The sequence below is a fragment of the Gopherus flavomarginatus genome, chromosome 9 (assembly GCF_025201925.1).
Source record: "Gopherus flavomarginatus isolate rGopFla2 chromosome 9, rGopFla2.mat.asm, whole genome shotgun sequence".
Lineage (NCBI taxonomy): Eukaryota > Metazoa > Chordata > Testudines > Testudinidae > Gopherus > Gopherus flavomarginatus.
This window is the reverse complement of record NC_066625.1, coordinates 17,733,463-17,757,715: the sequence shown is the minus strand read 5'-3', so window position 1 is coordinate 17,757,715 and position 24,253 is coordinate 17,733,463. Positions and strand designations below refer to the sequence as shown.

Here is a 24,253-nt window from a genome sequence, read left to right as displayed (position 1 = left end):
TCGCCCCTGTCTAGCAGCCTTTTGGCCATACAATCCTGGGAGAACAATAGGCTTTTGGTGTAATCACCTGCTTCCCAAACATCATGGGTAATTAACTACATGGATTAACATAAAGTAATTTATCCATTCAGCAGTTTATCACAAACTTTAAAGAGACTTATAGACAATGACATTATTTCACCCAAGATTTATCTAAATGTTAATATTCCCTTTTGATCTCTGAATCAATAGCTAGAGTAATAGACAGAACTGTCTGTTGACATGGCTTCTAACAAGATATAAGTAAATGCATACAATTAATATTAGTAAAAATACAAGTTTGCATTTTAAAGTTCTAGCCTATCTAACATGGAGTGGCTCTAATTACTGTTTACATACTTTTCTAACATGTCTCTAAAGGTTGAATCTGCATCAATTAGCCTGCGAGCTGCTAAACCCTTTCTGGCCACGTGTCACTCCTGGGTTCTATTCCTGGCCTGGCCACTAGTCTGTCGGAGACTTTGGACAAGTCACTGCCCCTCTCTATGCCTCAGTTTCCCCATGTGTAAAATGTGGGTAATGATACCAACAGCCTTTGTAAATCTCTTTGAGATCTATTGCTCAATAGCACTAGGTAAGAGGTAGATATTATTGTTGTTCTTATTGACTAAGCCCTATGCCTAATTAGCAAGTGTTTGATTGCAGGAATCCCTGTCTGAAGTGACCCTCGAGGTACTGAACCTTTCTCCAAAGCAGAGAATTGCTCGTATTGCTGTTCATCTGTTGGTTTGGATGGCTTCCTTGGGAATAGCAGCTGCTTGTTGTGCTGGTGTTTACTTCTTCTCAAGAAATAACCTACAGGTAAGGACCAAGTTTGGTAAACTGCTACCCTGGAAACACAGGCTTCAACACTGATATGCTGTACTCTTGAGTGCTAATGGCTGTTCATGGTTAAGAAAGACAATAAGGCAGCATAGGTGTTGCTTCTGCCAATAGGCTCATATAACCCTCCATAACTTAATACTAGTTTAAATAATCAAGGCCTAGAAGGCAGCAGGAAGAATTGCTTAGTTTGGATTCCAGTAGCTTTATTCTGCTAGGTACTACAAAGACAAACAATGAAAAGACAGAAAATGTATCTCCTTACCTATCTCTGATGCACTCTAAAGCCCCAGTACTGCACTCGGATCTGCGAGTGCCATCGCCTTGCCTGTATGGGTGCAGAGCTCCCTCCTAGCAGGACGGGGCATATGAAAGCGTGACGGCATAGTTTCAATGCAGAGCCATGACTCTCCAAGAGAATGCAGGCAGCGCAGTGTACAATCTGTTCCACAAAGACAGTTCTGAGGGGAGACTCTCATACACTTTATTTTTCTTTCCCTTTAAGCTCCTGGAAGGTAACAAAAGTGAGCTGGAAAACGAGGCTGCCACACTAGTGCTGCCCATTGTTGTGTCTCTCCTTAACCTCCTCATCCCCTTCTGCTTTGCCTTGTTTGGACTCATAGAGAAATTCCAGTATCCCAGACATCAGCTCTACGCCACTGTTATCAGGTATCCAGTGCCATCCTCTCCTAGTTAGCTGCACGAGCTGCCTGAAGCTGGCCGCACCGTTTCTGTCGACGGTAAGGCCCATGAGGAAAGAGTACTGAAAGCAGCAGCCTGCTATGCATCAGGGCAGTCACTCCATTCAAAGGACTCGTGACTCCACCTCGAATGTTGCCTGTTATGTACTTGGAGCTCACTACAGTGCCACAGCCTCAGTGGAGGCAAGTGTATTGTTGCCCTCTCTTTCAGGCATATCCTGATACACTGGGCTTTGCTCAGCCTGTGGTGCAGACCCCAGTGGGGGAAAGATGGAAAATGGAGGGAGGGTTGGTTACAGCAATACAAAGTACCATCATCCCTATTCCACCGAGAGTGTCTTCTAAAGCTGGCCAAGTGGAGCTGCACTATGCTTTAAAGCTGACATCCCTAGTGTAGGACAATGTGCAAATACCGCTGCCTTTCTCCCACATGGAATGTCACCCATCTCACTTGCAACGTGTTCACAGAATCGAATGCATTAGAAAGGAGTGATGTGCAACGGATGTCACATTCCTCCATGTTTGTTTAACAGGAATCAATATAGTTACTTCTTCTTTGTAGAAACGTTTTTCTGAAAATAGCAATAATTGGAATCCTCTGCTACTACTGGCTTAACGACGTGGCTACATCAGAGAAAGAGGTAAAGTTCTGCTCACTCATGTGTACAAATCTTTGCCATAAAACGCATGGTCAGGAATTAGCCTTAAACCACTTTCATATTATTTTGTCAGGAAATATGTGATCATTGGAGGATAAGGTGTGTGAAAGGTGACAGACTGTTGGGATGAAATTTGCCCCAGTGCAGAGGGCTATACGTGGCCTCTTAAGAGAGGGAAAGAATTGTGGCCTTGACATTTTTCAGTTGGATCCAGGAATCTTTGTAGAAACAATTGTTATGGAGAAAAAAGTCATAGTATGACATTATTCATCCAGCTTAGGTCAGAACTAGCTACAGCTCACTGTATAGACAGAGACAATGATGAATTCCATTGTACTGGATCTGAGCACATTTTTGAGCTATATCCTCAGTGGAATTGTTTTGGGAGGCTGTCTGAGGGGGAGGGAAACTAGAGTGAACAGGGGTCTGAGTCAGAGCCTTCTGAAGTTGTTCCGTTTCTCTTTCAATGAGCTTTGGATCAAGGTTCAGAAGTTCACACACTAGACAGAGAGATTTGAATTACATACACCCTCTATTTTTCTCTCTTAAAAGTGCTGGGAAAGCCTAGTTGGCCAAGATATCTACCGTCTCATTGTGATTGACTTCATATTTTGCTTGCTTGCTTCTTTCTTTGGAGAATTTGTACGAAGGTGAGTGCTATTTCTAGATTACATTCTTATTGATATGATAGGAACATTTTAAATTAATGCTCAGTTTGTACCCATTATCGGACAGAGAAGTATTTTTACATTTAAATTTTAGCTGCTTCATCCTATATAGCATAACTCTTGGCTCAAATGAATAAGTTCTTTGGCTTCTGTCATCCATGCAGCATATTCATGAACATCAGTATTTTGCCAAACACAGATATGTGCTTATTCTTACATTTGCTGCCTAACTGAAAAACGATGCACACTTTTTCATAATACACCATTAATATAGATCCATATATAGTTAGTCATTGTTACTTATATGAAGGAGTTTCCTTTAAAGATTGTTGCAGTTCTATAGTTAATGATTTTGTGTCATTTTCAGAATCATTGGAACTAAATGTTGCAAAAAACTTGGAGTGCCAGAATTTGATATTGCACGAAATGTTTTAGACTTGATCTACACACAGACTTTGGCCTGGTAAGTGATGAGTTTTCATTCATACCTGCTGTAAGATATTAGTATTTATTCCTACAGAGCCACTATGAAAAACAGCCTGATGATGACGTTTGCAACAGATAAGGATATGGCAGGAAATTGCCCAGGGAGACCTCATTGAATTAAGTTTAAGTAGCTTAGAGTTCATTGTATACAATGAATGATTGATCTATTATTGTGGGCTGGGATTGTATGTAACCTAGTCTTTTGAAGCTATACCCTGTTTCCTGATTACTCTTCCCAGAATGTCATGATCAAAGGCCCAAGCTGTATAAAGGAAGGACTGACCTATTCTTGGCTCAGCTAGTTCTGAACTAAGGCCGCTATGAACTTGTAATCACAGGAAAAGCCTTTGTGGGGTTTGAAGGACTGACTTTTACCAGAGCCATTGTTGGAGTTGGGGATGATCTCTCTCTGGAGAGGGCAGAGCGTAAAGCTTATTGGCATGTGTGTAGAATCCTTTATTGTTTTTAATGTTTTCTCTGAAATGCTTTCACCTTAAGCATGTTTTTTGCTTATAAAGAGCTGTGTGGTAACCTGTAATTGCTGACAATACACTGGTCATAGCTTTCAGCAAGAAAGCAAAGCACAGACTGAGGCCTGTTTAGGCAGTCTGGCCTGCAAGGAATAATACAGTGTAGGCAAAGGACCGTGCAGTCTGAATAAATGCCAGTCAGGAGGGAGAGAGATGTGGGTCTCTGCCCAAGAGAGGTGACAGCTGGGAGCTCAGAGCCCAGAGCGGTGAACCACGGAGAGGGAATACAGATGCATTTGCCCTGAACTGTGACCACATTTACAAGTGCTTGGCTACCACAATGGTAAGAATGGTAGAAAAGCCATGATAGAAAGACATTTTAATCTACCTTTTTGTAAAAATTGTAACTTAAAGACACACCCATCCCCTGTTTTTTGTCATTCCCCACTCTGCAGAACATGGGAGTGGGAAATAGGGTGTGGGGGTGCTGCAACACCCCAAGGTTTTATGCAGAGCTGCTGGCACTGCGCCCCACTCCCCAGCCGCTGACTCTGAGCAAAAACCTGGGGGTGCTTCCTGTGTCTATGCCCCAGCCCGGCCCTCTGCCTGCACTCCACTCCCCAACCCCTCATCTCACCTGGGGCTCGGGTCCTGGTTGCTGGCCCCACTCCCCAGCATGCCTGGCCCCGCACCCACTCTGCTCCTGGGGCCCTGGCCGCTGGCCCTACTCTCTAGCTGCTGGCCCAGCCGTTGGGTTCCCATGCCCTGCCCCATCCCCTGCTCCCAGGCCTTTGCTCCTGGGGCCCGCCTCACTCCCGGCCCCAAGCCCAGGGCTCTGCTTCTGGGGCCTGCTCCCTGGACACTGGTCCCATGCCAAGGGCCCCGCACCTGGTCCCCCACTCCTAGGGCTCCACTCCAGGGGCTCCATACCTGTCCCCACAGCTGGGGCTCTGCTCTTGGCCCCACAGGTGGGGTCCTGGCTGCTGGCCCCTGCCCAGGGCTCCACTCCTGGCCCCACACCTGCCCCTAGCTCTGGCCTCAGCCCCCTTACTCCTGTCTGGGCCGCCCCCTCCCGGAGACACAGCCCTGCTCCCAGCCTCAGCAGGGGGAGGAAGAAGAGGGAAGGGGGCTGGCTTTCAGCACCCCCACTACTAGAATGTTCCAGCGCCACTGCTGCAGAATTGAAGAAAAACTAATAACACTGATTTTATGCAGGACCTACACAAAGTAGTCTTTCTGGCCACAACTGAAAAATTGGGGGTGGAAGGAGGTTGTAGGAAGGAGCATCCTGGTTCTTTGATATTATGTCTTACTTCCCTACTGAAGTAGCATCAGTATCAAAGCTTTTCTAATATCAAATGGTGTTAGCAACAAGTTGGGAAGGAGTCTGTCTGATGAGCGACAGAATAAGGAAGGAAATTGTTTTCCAGATTCTAAAAGAATATTGCAAATATTTTGCTTTATTTTTAAGTATAATTTTTAAAAGGTTAATTTACCGATAACAAGTTTTACTTATTGTTACATTTAACAATATTAATATTATAATAACTTATCCAAATATAGTCTGATATATACTATTTTCATACCATGCAGTAAAAACCAAAGACTGAGTTTTCATACGTTTTTAGACTCTTTCTCCCCTACATTTTTTTTTCATGTAGGATTGGCATCTTCTTCGCACCTTTAATGCCAGCCATGCAGATTATATCATTTTTTATAATATTTTATGTAAAAAAGGTAAGGAGCTTTATATTTTCTCTTCTTCAAGAACTGTGAACCCTAACTAGTCCAACATCTCAGCAAGAGCACATTCTTACCTGAGTTTTCAGGAGCAAGGTAGAAGCTTCAGCTTCCTGAAACATGGAACATTACTGTCAGGAGCCTTGAATGATACTATATCTATCTTCTGCCTCTACAGAAAAAGTTCTTCAGGGGGAAAAAAGAGAGGTTAAAGGCAAAATTTGTCAGGTGCAGAGAATGAAGTAGTGAAATGACAGCATGAGTGGGTGGGTGTGACACAACACACACCAGCCAAAACCAGAAGTCCCTCCATTGTTGTATGCATGACTGTAGTATTTTCAATAATTGAACACTTAGACTGTGTCTACACTATGAGTACTACTGCTGCAGCTGTGATGCTGTAATGTATCCTGTATTGACAAAAGAGGTTTTTCTGTTGATTTGTAGGTAATCCACCTCCCCAAGCAGTAGTAGCGAGATCAATGGAAGAACTGTTCCATTGACCTATCCACATCTATACCAGTGGGCGAGGTTAGCTTAACTATGGTGCTCGCGTGAGCAATGTAGCTAAATTAATCTAAATTGTAAGTATAGACCAGGCCTGAGTCTACTGCCATAGCATATAGGAGAAGTTGACTTCTAGTGAGTTCTTCTCAAACTCAACAAATATTAAATGTTTTGTGGTCTTGAAAGTAGAATTTGTACCATTGATCAAACTCCCTTGAACTTTGGGGTTCAGGTGAAATGCCCCCTAGTCTGATTTTCAAAATCCTGACCAACAGAATCTTGTTTTGCCTCTCACTATTTGAAAGGCTGTACTTTATAGTGATGTAATATATTTGTTGCTGGAAGTGCTGTTTGGAAACAGTTGATGAATGCTATTCCTATGAATTTGCTAGGGATTTCAATTGGATTGAGTGAAACACAGTTATTTAAATAGCATGTAACACAACTCCATCTCTGTGTGGTGTGTGTGCATCTTTTTTTAAAGGTCAGTTTGATGAGGAATTGTCAACCACCGCGCAAAGTCTGGAGAGCTTCTCAGATGACGACGCTCTTCATTTTTCTGCTGTTTTTCCCTTCCTTTACTGGAGTCCTGTCTGTAATGGCGGTCATTATCTGGAGGTAGGAAAGAGCATCAGCATTCAGTCTTCACTATCTCTAAACTGAATTACACCTTAATCAGAAACCAAACAGGGTGGAGATATTTTAATACATACTAAAGATAAATCTGCATTGTCTTCCACTGAAAGTTTTCGAGTGTTACTCATAAACTATTCAGAACTCTAAAGAACACTATTGCAAACTCATAGACTTGAAGTTAATCCCTTGAAAGCTGTGCTCAACTATTGAAAGAGAGTGGAATTGAGACCGTGCAGCTCCCCCCAAAGATCTGAAGGATGAGAAGGAAGCAGAGGAAAGCTGGTACTGGCCTGTGACATGGGTAACCCAGGTTCATTTCTTTCCTCTGCCACAGACTTCCTGTGTGATTTCAGGCAAGTCACATGGTGTCCCTTTGCCTCAGGTCCCTCATCTGTAAAATGAGAGAGAGTAGAATTTCCCTGCTTCACAGCATAGTGTGAGGCGCTCAGATATTATGGTAATGGGAGCCATGTAGGTATGATAGATAGAAGCTCCTATTCCTGTTTGTCCATTTTCCCTACATTCACTTCTGCTCTCCCACCTGGAGGAACAAAAGGCAGCCCAAGAAACTATGCAAGATGTGTGGAGGCAGAAAACTCTTATAAGAAAAATCAGATGAGTTGCAAACCTCTGTTTGGTGGCTTGAGTTTGGTTTGCTTATTAAATGGAACATTTGCTGTGACAGTTTGGCTCTCCCTCCTCTCTTTCTTTCTCTCAGAAGTTTCTGTGACAAACCCATTTCCTCTTCTCTCTTGCACCCAATACAGCAGCCTCGCTTGCTAGCTACCAAAAAGTTACTTAAGATCAAGGGCAGGACCAGAAATAAGGGTTCAAGTGGGATGTTTCCTAGTAGATCTTCATAAACACTGGGAGGTTTCACTCAGTTCAGATTTGCATGGCTTGGCTCCATTCCAGTCTCTGCAAACCAAACATCCACCTTATCACAAACAGAAACCTTTATTAACCTACCTCATGAATGCTAAGACCTTTTTATTTCTAGTCTGAAAATTATTGCTTTTGCTAGGGGCTGAGCCACATCCTGTTTTTACCAAAAATCTTTTCTGAATATTCTTCTACAAAAATGGAGCGGAAAAACAAGGTGATGGTGTTGTGGTTTTTATTAAACATGCATAATGCATCTATAAAAGTAGTGTAGCCTCTACTATGGCAATTAACTTGTTATAACTAGCTAGAGACTGGCACCTGAAAGGCAGTGCTGCCCACTGATCTACTGTGAGAGGGTCTTGTGTCCCTGCTCAGATAATCAACTGGGCTGATGCTATCAGATGGGACTCATCAGTGTAAAAACTTAAAACACAGACATGGAGCAAGCCCTCTATCAGTTAAGATTTGCTCAGGCAGTTACATGTCAGTGAGTTGAACTGCATACGGTCACCCAAGAAGACCTAGTACTCTGTGGCAACGAGTGTAACTAACCCCAGGGTGAGGGTACAAAGGCCCAGAGGAAATGAACTAGCACTTTTAAAAAATATACTTTGTCTTGTTTTTCCAGGCGGACGCCTTCTAAACAGTGTGGTCCGTTCCAAGGCTTGACTTCCATAATTGATGCCGTTTCTGGATGGATACACATATTGGACAGCTATTCCAGCTCAAAATGGGTGGTGTGGATTTATTATAACTTAATTGGAAGCGTGCATTTCTTCTTCATCCTCACTGTCATCGTCCTGTAAGTATCCATAAATGAAACTGAGTGGGGGAGAGAAAGTGAGGGAAACTTCTTCATGAGGTGTTCATTCTCTGTGATGAAAACGCAAAGGAAACGTTAAAGCTTCATTGGTGGAAACAATAAATATATTGGAATTTAGTGAGAATTTGCGGTATTTGACTAGAGAAGCAAAGACAATTTGCTCCTTTTTATATGAGGTGCTCAGAGCTCTTTACGAAGCAGCCTCACGCTAGCCCTATGAGAGACCGTTCTTCAAGAACACCCATTTTATTGGGTATCCAGATTTACAAAGCCTCTTCCCACTAGTGCACTTACAACTTACAAAATAAGCAAATCGTCTTGGAGACAACTGATAGGATGGTTTGTTCTTCCTGTTTAAAAGGTAAGCAAATCGGTAGGTAAAGGGGACAGATTTTCAAAGGCCCAAATGACAGGCCAGGTCTACATGAGGAACTTTTGCCAGTTCTAATCTAATGTTGATTAGAGGGTATTTTGTTTTTGGTGACATTTTTCTACCAGCAAAAACCCTAGTGTAGATGCAGTTATGGGTGGTAGGGGAAGGGGGTCCTTTTGCTTGCATAGCTTATTTTATTTCAAGGAACTAGTTATTAGCTATAGACTGTCTGTCTGTATACTAGGAGGGTTTGTTGGGGTAGCTGGAACCAGTACATTTTTTCTAGCTGTGGGCTAGCCAACACTGCAAAGCCCTTTAGTGCCAGAGATGCAGCTTATATTAACAAAAGAAGTTCATTTGCTGATACAAGCCGATCTTCACTGGGTTTTGCTGGCAGAGCTATGTCAGTTAGGGGTGTGATTTCCCCCCCCCCTACATCTCACCATCTCCACATGCTGCCAACCAACGTAGCTACACCAGCAAATATTTATAGTGACCTGGTCTACATCTACACTACAGACTTCTGCTGGTCTAGCTATGTTAGGGGTGTGATTTGTGACCAGCAAAGCCTGTGCCAGAAGAAGCCTCTATTGTAGGTGTAGTTATACCAGCAACACTGTGCTTTTTACCTGAAAAGCTTGGTTAACTGCTGTACCAGAACGAAGCACTGGTAGGTTGGTATAGCTGCATCGGCACTAGGACCCCTTTGCTATCTTACTAGCAGTCCTATATACCAGCAAAGCACTCCTACTGTAGACATGGCCTAGTATAGACCTGGCTTCAGCACGTAATTCCTGTTGGCTCCTAACTGCCATTTGTGCCTTTGAAAAGCTCTCCCAAAGCAGTTATGGGATTTGCCCAAGACTCCATAAAGCAGCAGGAAAACTGGGAATAGTAGATGAGTCATTGCTCCCAGTCTCATAGTCCAAGCACAATCCCTTCTAAGCGTTGAATCCTGATCCCATAAAACTGAATAACAAAACTCCAAGAGATGCCAGTGGAACCAGGATTTGCCTCTATGTGATAGTTATTAAGGTTCATTAATTGGCAGGGGAAGGGGAGGGACACTGCCGACAACTGGTACAAGGTTGGTTGAACACAATTGATTCCTGGCTAGAACTAAGAGGTACCTTGTGGTGTTGGCCTGCCTGCCTGCTTTGTATTTGTGTCAGAGCCCATACAGCTTTGGGTCTTTCCCAATAGAACTTCTGACCCATTTAGTATTTGTCTGGGGCACAGTGGGTGAGGTAATATCTTTTATAACAACGCTGCATATTACTTATGAGTAATCATTGTGTAAAGTGAACAAGATGTCGTCTTGTTTGACAGTGATTCAGAAGAGAAGCATCAGTCGAATATAAATACTCATGTGCTGCACTTTCTTTTCCTTTCAGAATTATCACATATCTTTACTGGCAAATAATAGAAGGACGAAGGATAATGGTCAGACTCCTGCATGAGCAAATTATTAATGTAAGTTTATTTTTCAGATTTGTATTATTTAAAAAAAGACAGGCAGCAAACATGTTAGCTGGTTTCCTCATGTCCGTTGCATATGATGCTTGCACACAGAGAGGTTTCTGTTTTGGTACAAGTAAGAAGAGGAAATTAATCTCCTAAACACACTTGACTAATAAATCTGGTATGCAGTTTATTTTAAGGTTATGCAGAGCAAGGAAACGGTTTGTTTCCACGGAGGTGTGGTGTCAGATGGCTAGGTGTCAGGATATGGTACTTTCAGGAAGTAGTAGTCTGATCCAACTCTGCAAACTGTGTGTCTTTGTTAGATTTGGTTTCTAAATAGACAGAAATTGAATTGGTGGGTTTAGCCTTTTCAGTGAAAACACCATTCCCATTAATGCTAATGCCTAAGAGGACAGTAAAACCTGGGTGTTGTAAAAAAAACACCACAGAGCAGTTGCTTTATTTATTTAGTTAGTTAGTTAGTTAGTTTTGTGAAAATAAAAGTACAATTAGTTTTACTTTTGTAAATATTATTTTTATGCTTTTTGCTTGGTATGTGAGAGGAGGGGTCTGAGGTTCATCATCCCAAAGGCTTTTGTGACAATAAAGACAGAGTAGCACCTTGAGTTGTGTGAAAGTTTTGGGTCATGCGCCCCCATCCCTGAGACTTTTGGCTAAGCAGGATTTGGTTAATCTGAATAGCTGGCTGGCTTGCTAGGGAGAGGACAGGGGCTGCCAGAGCTGACTCACTTTCTGAAGCTGGGATGTGGGGCCTATTTTCTGCATGTAAAGTCTGTGTAGAAGTCATCTCGGCTGAAATTCAGCAGCTGGCGAAGGTCCTGTGTATGCTCCTTGGGCGCGAGAATAATAATTGTCATGTGCCAGGGAGGTAGGCTCCATGCTGGCTCTGAATGTACTGACATGTGGGCACCACTGGATCTGTTCTAGTGGCCAAGACAACCCCGCTGGAGGGAGAAAGAGCCAGCCTGTTGGCTAGAGTAGTGACTGCAGAGGGGCTGTACTGCAGGCTTCCTGTCTGTCTGCTTGCAGCTGGAGATGATTTTATCTCTCCTCACCCTATTCTCCCTCCTCCACCTCCCCTGCTGGGTAGCTACGTAATCTGTTTAATCAGATTCCTGCAGGATTTGAAAATGTAACTATATGCATAACAACTCCCTCTTCTGCATTCTCTCAGCTGGCTTTGGGAAAGCTAGTGCTTCAGGCTGCATCTCTCCCTGCCTCCTCAGTAAACCTTTGGGGTTACAGCCTGTGACTAGTTCAGTCACAGAGACCCCCTTGGGACTGTCACCTTATGTGCTGAGATTACCTCTGAGCCCATTTTCCCTGCCAGCTTGGGACTCCAGAATCCTGTCTTGTTGAGCCAGACATGCTAGCCTGCTGCAACACAAGCCCAGGTCTGGTCCATGCCCTCAAAACTGCAGACTTTAACCAAAAACTGCTCAGCAGGTCACCCATCTCCAGCACCCAGCTCCCAGTGGGATCCAAACCCCAAATAAATTCGTTTTACTCTGTAAAAGGCTTATATAGGGTAAACTCATAAATTGCCCGCCCTCTGATAGAGAGAGATTCACAGGTATTAATCACTTACTCTGGGTTTATCAATAAACAAAAGTGATTTTATGAAATATAAATAGTAGGATTTAAGTGGTTTCAAGTAATAATAGACAGAACAAAGTAAGTTACCAAGCAAAATAAAACAAAACACGCAAATCTAAGCCCAATACATTAAGAAACTGATTCCAGATCATATCTCACCCTCAGAGGTGTTCCAAAAAGCTTCTTTCAACGACTAGACTCCTTCCTATTCTGGGTCCATTCCTTTCCCCTGGCAATGTCCTTGTCCATTCCAGCAGACATCTTAGGCGGAAACTAGGGATTTTCTTATGACTGGAAGCTCCCTTTGTTTGGTCCCCACCCCCCTTTATATCTATAGCACAAGGTGTGAATCTTTTGTTTCTCTGGGTCCCCACCCCTCGTTATAAATGGAAAAGTATGAGGTTTAAGATAGATTCCAGTATCAGGTGACATGGTCACATGTCATTGTGAGACCCCCTCCATTCTTCCAGGGCTGGCAGGCACATATGCAGGAAGACTTGCTGGTAAATAAACCATTTACAACCAATTGTCCTAGTCAATGGGAGCCATCAAGATTCTAAGCAACCATTAATGGCCCAGCTTTGCCTAATTACAATATGACCTCAGAATTATACTTCATATTCCTAGCTTCAGATACAAGGATGATACATGCTTACAAATAAGAGGACTATTCAGTAGGTTATAACCTTTATTCTGATGCCTTACAAGAGACCTTTTGCATGAAGCATATTTCAGTTACATCATATTTACACTCATAAGTATATTTCCATAAAACATTATGGAGTGCAATGTCACACAGCCCATCTACAGATACATTTTGACTAATGGAGTTAGAATAACTTGGGTCTTATCTACTCTGGGAAATTATTCTGCTATACATATACCAGTCAATTTCTGTTATAGCTGTGCCACTATAACTCTCTTGTGTGGACATGATATTCTGGAATAAATGTGATTTTATTCCACAATTATTCAACTTTGATTGTAATTACTATCCTGTTCAATTTCCCTGTGTAGACAAGCCCTGCGATTGCATTAGGAATAATATGTACATTCAAGATAATAACATTCATTTTTTTCTTTATTGTAGGAAGGAAAGGATAAAATGTTTTTACTTAATAAACTACGTGCACTGCAGACATCAAAACTAGATCCACCAAAAGAACAACAAGAGGTCAGTTCAAAGGCGTGGGTGTTTCTGTGTTGTTCACATTCTTAAAGGGCTTGGCTACACTAGAGAGTTGCAGCGCTGGTGAGGGGGTTACAGCGCTGCAACTTAGGATGTGGCCACACTTGCAAAGCACGGCCAGCGCTGCAACTCCCTGGTTGCAGCGCTGGCTGTACACCCGGTCGAGCCTCGGGTGTAGCGATTGCAGCGCTGGTGATCCAGCGCTGGTCAGCAAGTGTGGACCCCACCAGCGCTTTTATTGACCTCCGGGGTATAAGGAGATATCCCAGAATTCCTGTCCACAACAAACCAGAAGAAAGGGAGAGCTCGGAGTTCAGCCAAACTGCTTATTTAAAAAACAAACACAGCTCCTGTTTGCTGAACAAACGGAAGCAGGCAGGGGAATTACTTTGGAATGTTCACAGCTGTTTGCTTGAAGAGAGAAAAAGCACGCTCACACGGCAGAGGGGGAGGGGGAAGTCCGTGTTGAGCAGTTGCTTATCTGGTCTGATGGGTATTTAGGAATGCATAATTTGCATTTAGTGAATGAGAGAGGAGTGGGGGAAGGGGGTCAGAACTTTTAAAATGATTGAAGGTAGGCACTGTGTGTCTTCCAGTCCTTAGAACTTGCAAGGCAGGGAGCTGAGAACAGTATCAACTCCAAAAATCCATTCTGTCTGTCTCCTCCACGCTCCCTGTCACATTCCACCCCACCCCCTTCTTTTGAAAAGCCCGTTGCAGCCACTTGAATGCTGGGATAGCTGCCCACAATGCACCACTCCAAACAGCACTGCAAATGCTGCAAATGTGGCCACACTGCAACGCTGGTAGCTGTCAGTGTGGCCACACTGCAGCGCTGGCCCTACACAGCTGTACGAACACAGCTGTAACTACCAGCGCTGCAAAACTGTAAGTGTAGCCATACCCTTTATAAATGATCACAAGGCCAGAAGGGAACACTATCTATGAACTGCTGATTTTATAAATCAATCACCATTTAGGGGTACAGCCACTCTAGTTGTTAACACCTTTGCAAAAGCTAGTCTGGACAATGCTAATGCACTTGTAATTTACCCAGGGGATCAGCCTAAGGTCAAAATCTCAAGTAAAGACAACCTCCCTGTTGGTGTTTACAAAGCCAAAGGAAAACCTTCCTAATGGAGACATGACAGTCACAAAAGGGATCATTCATTCTCAGGCCTCCTCTAGACTAGGGGAAAAGGTGATTTCCCCTTCACCCCCAACTGAGTTAGGTCACAGGAGCTTATTACTCCACAGAAAACCCCATTCAACGTGAACATGGAGAGTTTTTAATACCTTTTGGCTTGAATTTAATAGGTGAAGGTTAGTCTGAAGTGGGGTTTTCAATCTTTAAATGAGCTCAACTGAGCTAATTTGACTTGAAAAAAGGACCTTTTTTTCCTAGCCTAGACAAGGCCAAGGTAAGAGTCTGTCCCTGGAGCGGATTCAGCCCAGGAGAGTTGTTCTGATGTTGATGTGCTATCCTGTGTTCTGCTTGTTGTGTATTGTCACTCAGTATCCTGCTGGGATAGATGGGTGGAGCTCTGAAATAAGACAGGAATATTCCTGTCTAATTTCCTTCTACCATTGTGCTGGTCTCAAGTGCTGGTTAATCACATCCTGTGTTCTCCCCTATCTTCAAAACTCTTCTCTGAGCTCTTTAATGCTAAGACCACTTGTTTCTCTGTTACAGCCATTCTGCGTTTCTTTACAGATTCCCCTCTCTTCCTACATCACCCCCCACAAAGCCACCCAAAAGGGAAGCAAGCTAAAAAAATGATAAAAAAGGAAACAAAGGAAAAGAGCCCAGAGAGACACAGAAGAAAATAAACTCTTTTTATCTCAGGAAGCTCAGTGCATCCAAATTCTCAAGCAGTATAGACAGAGCAGGCTACTTGCTACAGCTTCTAGTGCAGATGCCCAAGCTCTGATGTCTTTCCTCTGCAATGCACAGTGCTCTTCTATTCCACCTAGTTATTTGTATCTAAAGCAATAAAAGATTCTTGTGGTATCCGATGAATTGTCAGTGTAACTCTAGAGGGCCAAATATGCCAATCCAGAAAACAGGAGACAGACCACAAGCATAGCATAGTGGTAAGAGCAAAGAACTGGGAGCTGAGATCTGAATTCTATTCCTGACTTGCTGGGTGGCTTTGGGCAAGTAATGGACATCTGTGCCTCAGTTTCCTCATCTGAAAATTGAGAGTTATGAGATTCACCTGCCTTTGAGATTGTTTGACAAAGGGTTCTGTACAGTGCATGCCAAAAGCACTATTGTTATTTCTCAGTATCTCCACGAGATGGAGACAGGAGCCCAATAAAACTTTGTAGCACCAATTCTTGAATAAAAGGCACTAACCTGCCGAAGCATTGTCTCCCAGACAGCTGTTGACATTGTCTCCCAGACAGCTGGAGATGCCTGTCCCTAAGCTAATGAACTCAAAGCACTTTGGAGGACAGGATTAGAGTTCAAAATGACCTTGATAAATTACAGAATGGGTTTGAAGTCAACAGATTAAATTCAATGTAGACAAGTGCAAAGTATTACACCTAGGAAGAAAAAAATCAATCTGCCCAAGTACAAAATGGGGAATAATTGGTTAGGCAAGCGGTACTGCTCAAAAAGTACCTGAGGGGTTGTAGTGGATCACAAATTGAATATGAGCCAACAATGTGATACAGCTGCAGAGAAGGCTAATATAATTCTTGGGTATATTAACAGGAGTGTTTGTATATAAGACATCAGAGGTAATTGATCTGCTCTATTTGGCACTGGTGTGGCCTCAGCTTGAGTATTGAGTTCATTTTTTGTCACCACACTTTAAGAAAGATGTGGACAAATTGGAAAGAGTCCAGAGGAGAGCAACAAACATGAGAAAAGGTTTAGAATACCTGACCTACAAGGAAAGGTTTAAAAACACTGGGTATGTTTATTCCCGAGAAAAGAAAGCCAAGTGTGGGGGACTGATAAGTCTTCAAATCTGTTGAGGGCTGTTATAAAGAGAATGGTGACCGATGTGTTCTCCACGTCCACTGAAGGAGGAAAGAAGTAATGACCTTAATCTGCACCAAGAGAGATTGTGGTGAGATATAGGGGAAAACTGTCTAACTATAAGGATTGTTAAATACTGGAACAGGGTATTAAGGGTTGTGGAACCCCTGCCTCTGGAGGATTTTTCAGAGCAGGTTAGACAAACACCTGTTGGGGTGGTCTAAATTTACTTAGTCCTGATTTAGCGCAGGGGGTTGGATTAGATGACCTCTCAAGGACCTTTTCAGCCCTGCAATTTCTATGACTCTATAAAATGTATTGAGGGTGATTCTCTAACTTGTTATGGCAGGAATAGCCTTGCTCAGTACTTCACATAAGGAGATGGTTTATTTTTCTTCTCTCTCCCCAGTGCACTGTGCTCCTTGTTCCTATTAAAATCTAATAGTGAAAATTCTACTGATTTCTTTGGGGCAGGATTGAATTCTTTGTTGGGGCTGCCCTCTGCTTTCAGCATCCTATCTTCATGGATAGATTAAGGCTAATCAGGGATTGAATCCACAGAGATTTTCTTTTTTAGACCTTTTAAAAACATGTATGTCTGCTTGAGCTGGACAGCCCTGTCCCTGACAGATCTGTGTGGGCTTTCTTTATTATTATTATATTATTAAAGACAGGGAACTCCACCCTTCTACTCCCCCAGAACCACTTTTCTCTTGTTGGCTGTATCATGCTCTTCCTGCTGTGTGTGTTGTTTTTTTTTAAAGGCATCTAGTATTGATCAGCTCTGAGGGCAATAACATAAAAACACTGTCGTGACCCTTTCTCAGCCAAGAGGAATGCATAGGGCAACCCAGGAGTTGGATGAACCTCTTTGGATAAAACAAGAGTAGATGACACACCAAAGTCAAATTGAACCTAATGCTTTTTGGAGACTTGGAAGATGTCTTTTTTTTTTTCGTTTCTTTTCTTTTTTAAAATTGCATCTCTGGTGCTAGTTTTCCTAGTATTTCCAGCCACCCTGAACCCAGGACATGTAGAAATCTAGCAAGGGACTCTGTTAAAATCTTATGACGACTGGCTGTGAGTTAATGCTGTTTGAGAGAAATGTGTGCACTTCAGGGTTAAGTGAGCAATTGCAGTGAATGACAACTGCCTGGTGACAGGGTATCTGCCTACATGAGCAGTCCTGGAGTGAGGATGTGAGCATACAGCCCTCCCTAACACCTAGAAAAATGTTAATAGCTTCCAAAATATGCATTTGCCTGTGACTGGGCTAGCCCCCTTGCAAATGTAGGTGCCAAAACACACTGGAGGTGGAGCTGGGGGAAACAGAGCACTGAGAAATAGGCTACCTGCTTGGGGTGTGGGAGGAATAGTATCCACAGAACAGCTACAGTCGTAGGTATGTACATGTTGCTAATCTGATGTGCTGTCTTCCAGAGGAGTTCATCTTCGTACCAGCCATATAGACGAGCTGCTCTGCAAATGACAGCCTCCATAGAAAGGCCATTTGGGAGAAATGGAAGAGACTTCTATGTTGAGGTATGATAAGCCAGCCAAGAAAAGGGTCAGTCTACACTCTACAGGGTACTTGTATGGAAAATAGTAGTTTTCATGTGGATGTTGTGATGATAATAGGACCCCCGCAGTTTGCAGACACTGTTATCTACCCACCTCAAAAACTATTTTTAATATAAAAATGTATCAAGAAAAGCTTTCAGAACAAAATCCAACTAGTTCTTCACAAAGCTACATAAGGTTGGCAGAAGCAAAGAATATGTTTGTTTAAGTGATCTAAGTTTGCTTTTAAACGTAAGGTAACAGGCATAGTGGTGGGAAAACATATAAGTAAATATTCTTATTTACTGTGAATTTTGTTTTCAGCCCTCCTCTGCTAGGATACCAGAAAAGACGAGCCTGCCTCCTGGTAAGTAATAACTCTCAACACAGAGAAAACAACTCACAGAAGTTCAGCTCAGTAAGATTTTGAAATGCAGTAGGTCGAAGTACCATAATGGCTACAGAATTCTGTCTTCCTCCGATGAAGGGTAGGAACAAATAATCAGATTAGACCATTAAAGCCAACATCTTCAGAAGTGGACATTGGGTATTTATGCCTTAGTTTTTGAGTGCTCGACTATACATCTTGGACTCCGCTAGGGTACACCCTTAGCTCTACTTGATGTCAATGGGAGCTGTGTGAGCTTAGCTCCTCTGAAAATCAGGCCCAAGCTGTGTCAAACTGGGCATCCAAAATCAATGGCTACTTTTGAAACGTGGTGGCAGAATTATGTGTACCTGAAAAGTGAATTCCTTGAAACAAATGAAACCTCATGTCCTCTTAGAGGAGTAGGCCTGGAGGGAATACTGTATCAGTAAGGGTTGTTCTTCACTTTGTATTTGTTTCAAAGAGGGTTATTAAGGGTATGTCTACACTACCCGCCAAGTCAGTGGGCAGCGATCGATCCAGCGGGGATTGATTTATCGCATCTAGTCTAGACACAATAAATTGACCCGAGCACACTCCCATCGACTCCTGTACACCAGTGCCCCAAGAGGTGCAAATAGAGTCAACGGGGGAGCGGCAGCAGTCGACTCACCATGGTGAAGACACCACAGTAAGTCAATCTAAGTACATCAGTTTCAGCTATGTTATTCACATAGCTGAAGTTGTGTAACTTAGATCGATTTCCCCCCCCCCCCCACCTTCCCCAAGTGTAGATCAGGGCTTAGTGTGTATGGTGTCCTAGAATTTTCATATAGCCAGAAGCAAGACAGGCATGGAATCTCACACATGAGCTTGATCTGGCTTGCACACACGTGTATCTTCCTTGTACTTGAGAGATGATTTAATTTACCATCATAGGCACTTTCTTACAAATGGAGGGCTAACGTTGTTATATGTGCACTCAAAGTCCATCTTACTTCCCTTACTAAAAGCAGATAAAGAAGGATGCCAACCAGGGATTTCTGAGACTCTGGCGCTGGCTCTGAGAGCCAGACAACAGGCTGAATGGGAAATGGAGGACAACGATGACGAGGACTTTAGACCATGAACTCTATGAAGCAATTATGCATACTAATCACTAGAAGTACTTCTAGTAAACGTCACTGTTTTGCACTAATGGTTGGAAACCCATTGGAAATGACTGACTTTTTCAAATAAGCTAAGGAAAAAATTAAAGCAAGAACACATCAGAAAATGCATTTTATCAATTGCAGTTTAAATTTTATAATTTCATAGTAAATGCACTGTGCTATTTTGTTTTAAAAAAATGAAATCTTGATAATAGCAGACCTCTCTTTCATCTGCTATGAAATCTCTTGCTGAAATATAACAAATGACCACCATTCATCAGGTTAGGGTGGAATTTTTTAATTGTCTCAATGTAACATGTGCCTAATGACAAATGCAAATTACAAATCTGGAAGCCTTGATGGTATTCTTATATCTGACTTGTTTTGATCTGGCTGCTGTTAGCTGTATTTTTTAAAAACAGAAATGAAGTATTTATAAATTAAAAAAGATTCTAGCCTATGTAAAATGATTTGTAAAGTAAATTGTGACACAGATTAGTGAATATAAATCTGTTTGTGTGAACCCTACTGCTGTCAGCCTCTATCTCTACACAATTAGGATTACACATCTTTTGCACTCTTTTTGACAGAGGTTAAAGCGTCATTTTGGAATGGCTATAACATGAAACTAATCTTGTTATCTGAATTGCGTTTTTGTGTGTGTATTACTTGTATTATGACTTCATACCACTTACATCAGCTTATGACAAAAATCCTTTTTCTTCATATTTGTGACAAATTCCAGCTGCCACCTGCTACATGTTAAGCTACAAGCACAAATTGTAAACAAAGGGTCAATAGCACCTAGATACTCCAGTGTGCTTTGGAAATATCTGTTGGGGGTTTTATCAACGTGATCTTGGGCTGCATGTTGCGCTGCTTCTTTTGTTGCAACAGTCTTTGCCACCTGCAGACCCCTAGCATAGCTATGCTGTCCATCTCAATCTGGCTCTCATTTCTTAGATACTTTTAAAGGTCTACCTTTGTCCTCTAGTTTTCCAACTGCTTTCCTAATTTAAGAATTCCCCTTCAGTGGGGTTATTGTTGTAACTATTTCTCTGGGAATTGATTTCTTCTCCTGCTTGCATCACTGTCATTTCACATCTGCTCAGCCCCCTCTTCTCAACTCATTTCCCTGGGTCACATTTTACTTTTTCTTTATATTTGTTTCCTACCTAATAGAATAGCATGAGTCTGCTTGAGGCTTCAGAAAAAAAAAAAAGACATACCTGCCTCAAGGAGCTTACAATCTAAGCTAGCGCTGGAGAGACGCAACGGCTGAAGGTGTAGGAAGAGGATTGAGTTTACACAATGGAAGACTGAAGTATACAGTGTACACCTGGTGCCAGGGCCTGATGCATACATATTTAAGTCTAGGCTTTGTTTTGCAGTGGAGGAAGGTAACTCAGGAGTAGAATTGGCACTTGAAGGCTATTCAAAAGAATGGGGCTTTTGAGGAGGGATGGGAAAGTATGGGCTGCATGGCATGCAGGAGATTGCAAAAGTTGTTGTTGGTCTAGGGGGTGCTGGAGTATTTAGAGAAGGATACACCCTTAAGCCTAGGGGTAACGATAGAGAATAGGACATGGCTGAAGATGGACAGTAGGGGTAGAGCTTTGTCAGAAGGTACAAAGAGTAGATGGGCAGGTGCTACAGCATGGGATAGCAAAAGCTGCAGGTTTGATGTTATATGGTTCAAGAGAGAGGAACTTAGCCAGAGAGAAAGAAGTTGCAAAAGGCCAGGTGGGAGATCACCAAAGCTATGGCGCAAACTCAGTTCAGTTGGCCCAGCATTGTATATTTTAAACACCTACCTTTGCCCTCTAGTTTTCTAACTGCTTTATTTTATTTTTATTCCAACTGTATATTTTTTTCTTTCCTACTCTGTGCTCATAGTTCAAGCAAAAGAAAAGGTTTTCAGCCGATGGAATGCAAGGGCTTAGATTCAAGTGGCAAAACTGGTACTAGGTGTGCATCAATGAACTGCCGAGGTAGGTAAACAGCAAATTGTAACTATGGTGGAAAATCTTGTTAACTACTACTGCTGCAAAAACTTTGATGTAGTCTAGGGCAGTGGTGCTCAACCAGGGGTATGTATACTCCTGGGGGTACATATATTTGCCTGATTTTAGAACAGGCTACAGAAAAAGCACTAGCAAAGTCAGTACAAACTTAAATTTCATACAGATACTGACTTGCTTATACTGCCCTCTATACTGAAATGTAAGTACAAGATTTATATTCCAATTGATTTTATTTTATAATTATATGGTTAAAATGAGAGTCAGGAATAGTGTGCGGTGACACTTGTATTTCTATGTCTGATTTTGTAAGCAAGTAGTTTTTAAGTGAGGTTAAATTTGGGGGTATGCAAGACAGACTCCTAAAAGGGGTACAATAGTCCGGAAAGGTTGAGAGTCACAGGTCTAGGGGACAGCAGCTCCTACTCACATCAAGTGGTCTAACTACAACTGTTTATCTGCAAAGCACATTCAGCCCTCTTCCAACCGTCCAGAAAAGAGTTTTCTAGAACAACTGCAATTCTCACATCTGCCCCATCACAACGGAATAAGCTGGTTTTTATAATTAAAATAAAACTGAAAGATAAAAATTCTCACTTCAGAACTAGCTGCATACGTTGGCTCAGGAGTAACATGTCTCCTTCCAGAACCAAATACACAAAAATAGCAGCTTGTGACACAACTGCCAAATTCACTCAAGTATATGATCTTAATGTCCATTAGGAAAGATGCTTTTTTCACCACCATTAACACTACAAAATTGAGTAGGCTTGCCCCATTTAAGATAACTTCACAGTAGCAAGCCTACGGATGCTTTACTTGATCAAAGTTTAAGAAGCTTTAAGGGAAAGAACTATTTTCATTCCACTGTACGTCTTGTGCATATGGGCACAGGTCCATTTACCAAAAGATGCTCAACTCCACTCTGCCAGGGTACTGCTCTGTTAAGAGACCATCATACAAATTATCTGCTGTCATCAACTTTTTACCTGAAGTACAGCTTCTGTAAGAATGATCTTGTCCACTACAATAATGGCATAGATAGGCAGCGTTTCAAAATACTTCTTCAGGAGGAAAGCATCAGACAACCTTCAGTGGAGCAAGCTATATTTGGAAATTCGTTGTTTATAATGGCGGAAGAAAAGAAGACTAGTCTTTTTCCACTTACTGCCATTCAGCTCAATGACTTTTAATTAGAAAGTAGTGCAAGGTCGGCTACTAGATGAAATAGCTCATATCAACTCACCTTACAATGATCAGATTAGTACAGATTCTTTAGTCACAGTCTAGGAGTAGTTAGTGAGGAGGCAAGTGTTACAGCAGAATCCATGTAGAAGTATCTACATGTTAGTAACTTGGATAGGGGAAAGGAAGCTTTCTGCTTAACATTAGTTAAGTTTTCTACAGACCTCTGAATGAAAGACAAAAGGACAAACTGTCACTTGAAGAGAATATTTTATTAAAAGTGGAATGAGCGCATACATGTCTATATTGTTACCAGCCATGTTACTCTCCAGGAGACATCTTACGACTTCAGCCTTTGATTCACTGTGCAATGGCTGGCTTGAACAAGGACTAGACTGAAGGCAGGCCAGTAAAGCTGAGAAAGAGTAACTCTTGAAAATAAGCAACCTTGGTCAATTCATAGAAGTTCCTAAGCAGGGAACTTTTTTGTGTTTTAAATCTACTGCCCCACCACAGATACAGTACACAATTAGTCATTATTTTCTGCTGCTATAATGACCACATATGAGCCTATCTTTCCTTTAATCAACTTGTTAGTTCCTACATTACATGCAGCTTTCATTTGAGTCAAGTGCTATAGAATTGTATACACAATTAGTTATTGAGCACAAAACACTGACTTTACCTAATTTATTGAGGTAGATTTTAATCCCTGATTGATCATATGAGATATGCTATAGCCTATGAAGAAAGTGATTTCACCCAACAGTGACATAACATATGAGTATCAGGCATCATTTAAATACAAAAGAGAGTAAACTGGTCAGTTGATCCTCTTAGTTTGCTATTCTAGCTTTGACAGGGAATACTACTCAATTCCCACCACCCGAGTCTCAAGAAAGTGCCACTTGTGCAGTGCTGTATCTAGGCTGACAGGGGTCATGGACAGGGAAAGGTGGAGCTCTAATGCAAGAGGCTAGCCTGCATGCTAAAGCATGCGATTACCCTTTGTATCTGAAAATACATAATTACACACTTATTGGTAAAGCATGTTCAGCTACATCTTGGGGTACATCTACACTATAGGATTATTCAGATTTTACATAAACCGGTTTTGTAAAACAGATTGTATAAAGTCAAGTGCATGCGGCCACACAAAGCACAATAATTCGGCGGTGGCGTCCATGTACCGAGGCTAGCATCGATTTCTGGAGCGTTGCACTGTGGGTAGCTATCCCGTAGCTATCCCATAGTTCCCGCCCATTGGAATTCTGGGTTGAGATCCCAATGCATGATGGTGCAAAAACAGTGTCGCGGGTGATTTTTGGTAAATGTCGTTACTCATTCCTTCCTCCGTGAAAGCAACGGCAGACAATCATTTCACACCCTTTTTCCCTGGATTACCCACGCCCGTTTTGCCTTTTGTCACTGTCACTGTGTACTGGATGCCGCTGACAGAGGCAGTACTGCAGCGCTACACAGCGGCGTTCATTTGCCTTTGCAAGGTAGCAGAGACGGTTATCAGTCGTTCTGTACCGTCTGCCATGCCAGTGTAAATTGGCGATGAGATGACTGTTATTAGTCGTTCTGTACCATCTGCTGCTATCATGGGTGCTCCTGGCTGGCCTTCGCTGAGGTCGGCCGGGGGCACAAAGACAAAAATGGGAATGACTTCCTGGGTCATTCCCTCCTTTATGTTTTATCTAAAAATAGTCAGTCCTACCTAGAATATGGCGCAAGTGTACTAGAGAACCAGTGTACTAGGGAGCACAGCCGCTCTGTGTCAGATCCTGCAGAAACGATGAGCTGCATGCCATTCTAGGGGGTGCCCCTGCAACAACCCCACCCGTTGCTTCCCTCCTCCCCCAACCCTCCTGGGCTACTGTTGCAGTGTTCCC

General features: G+C 42.5%; 1 protein-coding gene across 8 annotated transcripts in view; it reads left to right on the top strand.

Moving 5' to 3' along the window:
- The window catches only part of TMC5 (transmembrane channel like 5), a 44,760-nt gene extending 25,083 nt beyond the window's left edge, over positions 1 to 19,677 (top strand). For 6 of the 8 annotated variants that reach the window (XM_050967708.1, XM_050967703.1, XM_050967706.1 and 3 more), the window contains 13 exons: positions 685 to 840; positions 1,367 to 1,530; positions 2,125 to 2,203; positions 2,774 to 2,871; positions 3,257 to 3,352; positions 5,507 to 5,582; positions 6,577 to 6,710; positions 8,242 to 8,415; positions 10,204 to 10,282; positions 12,981 to 13,064; positions 17,512 to 17,613; positions 17,956 to 17,998; positions 19,012 to 19,677. In XM_050967708.1, coding sequence (XP_050823665.1) covers positions 685 to 840; positions 1,367 to 1,530; positions 2,125 to 2,203; positions 2,774 to 2,871; positions 3,257 to 3,352; positions 5,507 to 5,582; positions 6,577 to 6,710; positions 8,242 to 8,415; positions 10,204 to 10,282; positions 12,981 to 13,064; positions 17,512 to 17,613; positions 17,956 to 17,998; positions 19,012 to 19,127 — 1,401 coding nt within the window. In that variant the 3' untranslated portion in view covers positions 19,128 to 19,677. Of the gene's footprint in view, positions 1 to 684; positions 841 to 1,366; positions 1,531 to 2,124; positions 2,204 to 2,773; positions 2,872 to 3,256; positions 3,353 to 5,506; positions 5,583 to 6,576; positions 6,711 to 8,241; positions 8,416 to 10,203; positions 10,283 to 12,980; positions 13,065 to 17,511; positions 17,614 to 17,955; positions 17,999 to 19,011 lie in introns of those variants that run through there. The other 2 variants (XM_050967704.1, XM_050967711.1) reach the window with 2 other exon arrangements.
- The last annotated feature ends 4,576 nt before the right edge of the window (positions 19,678 to 24,253 follow it).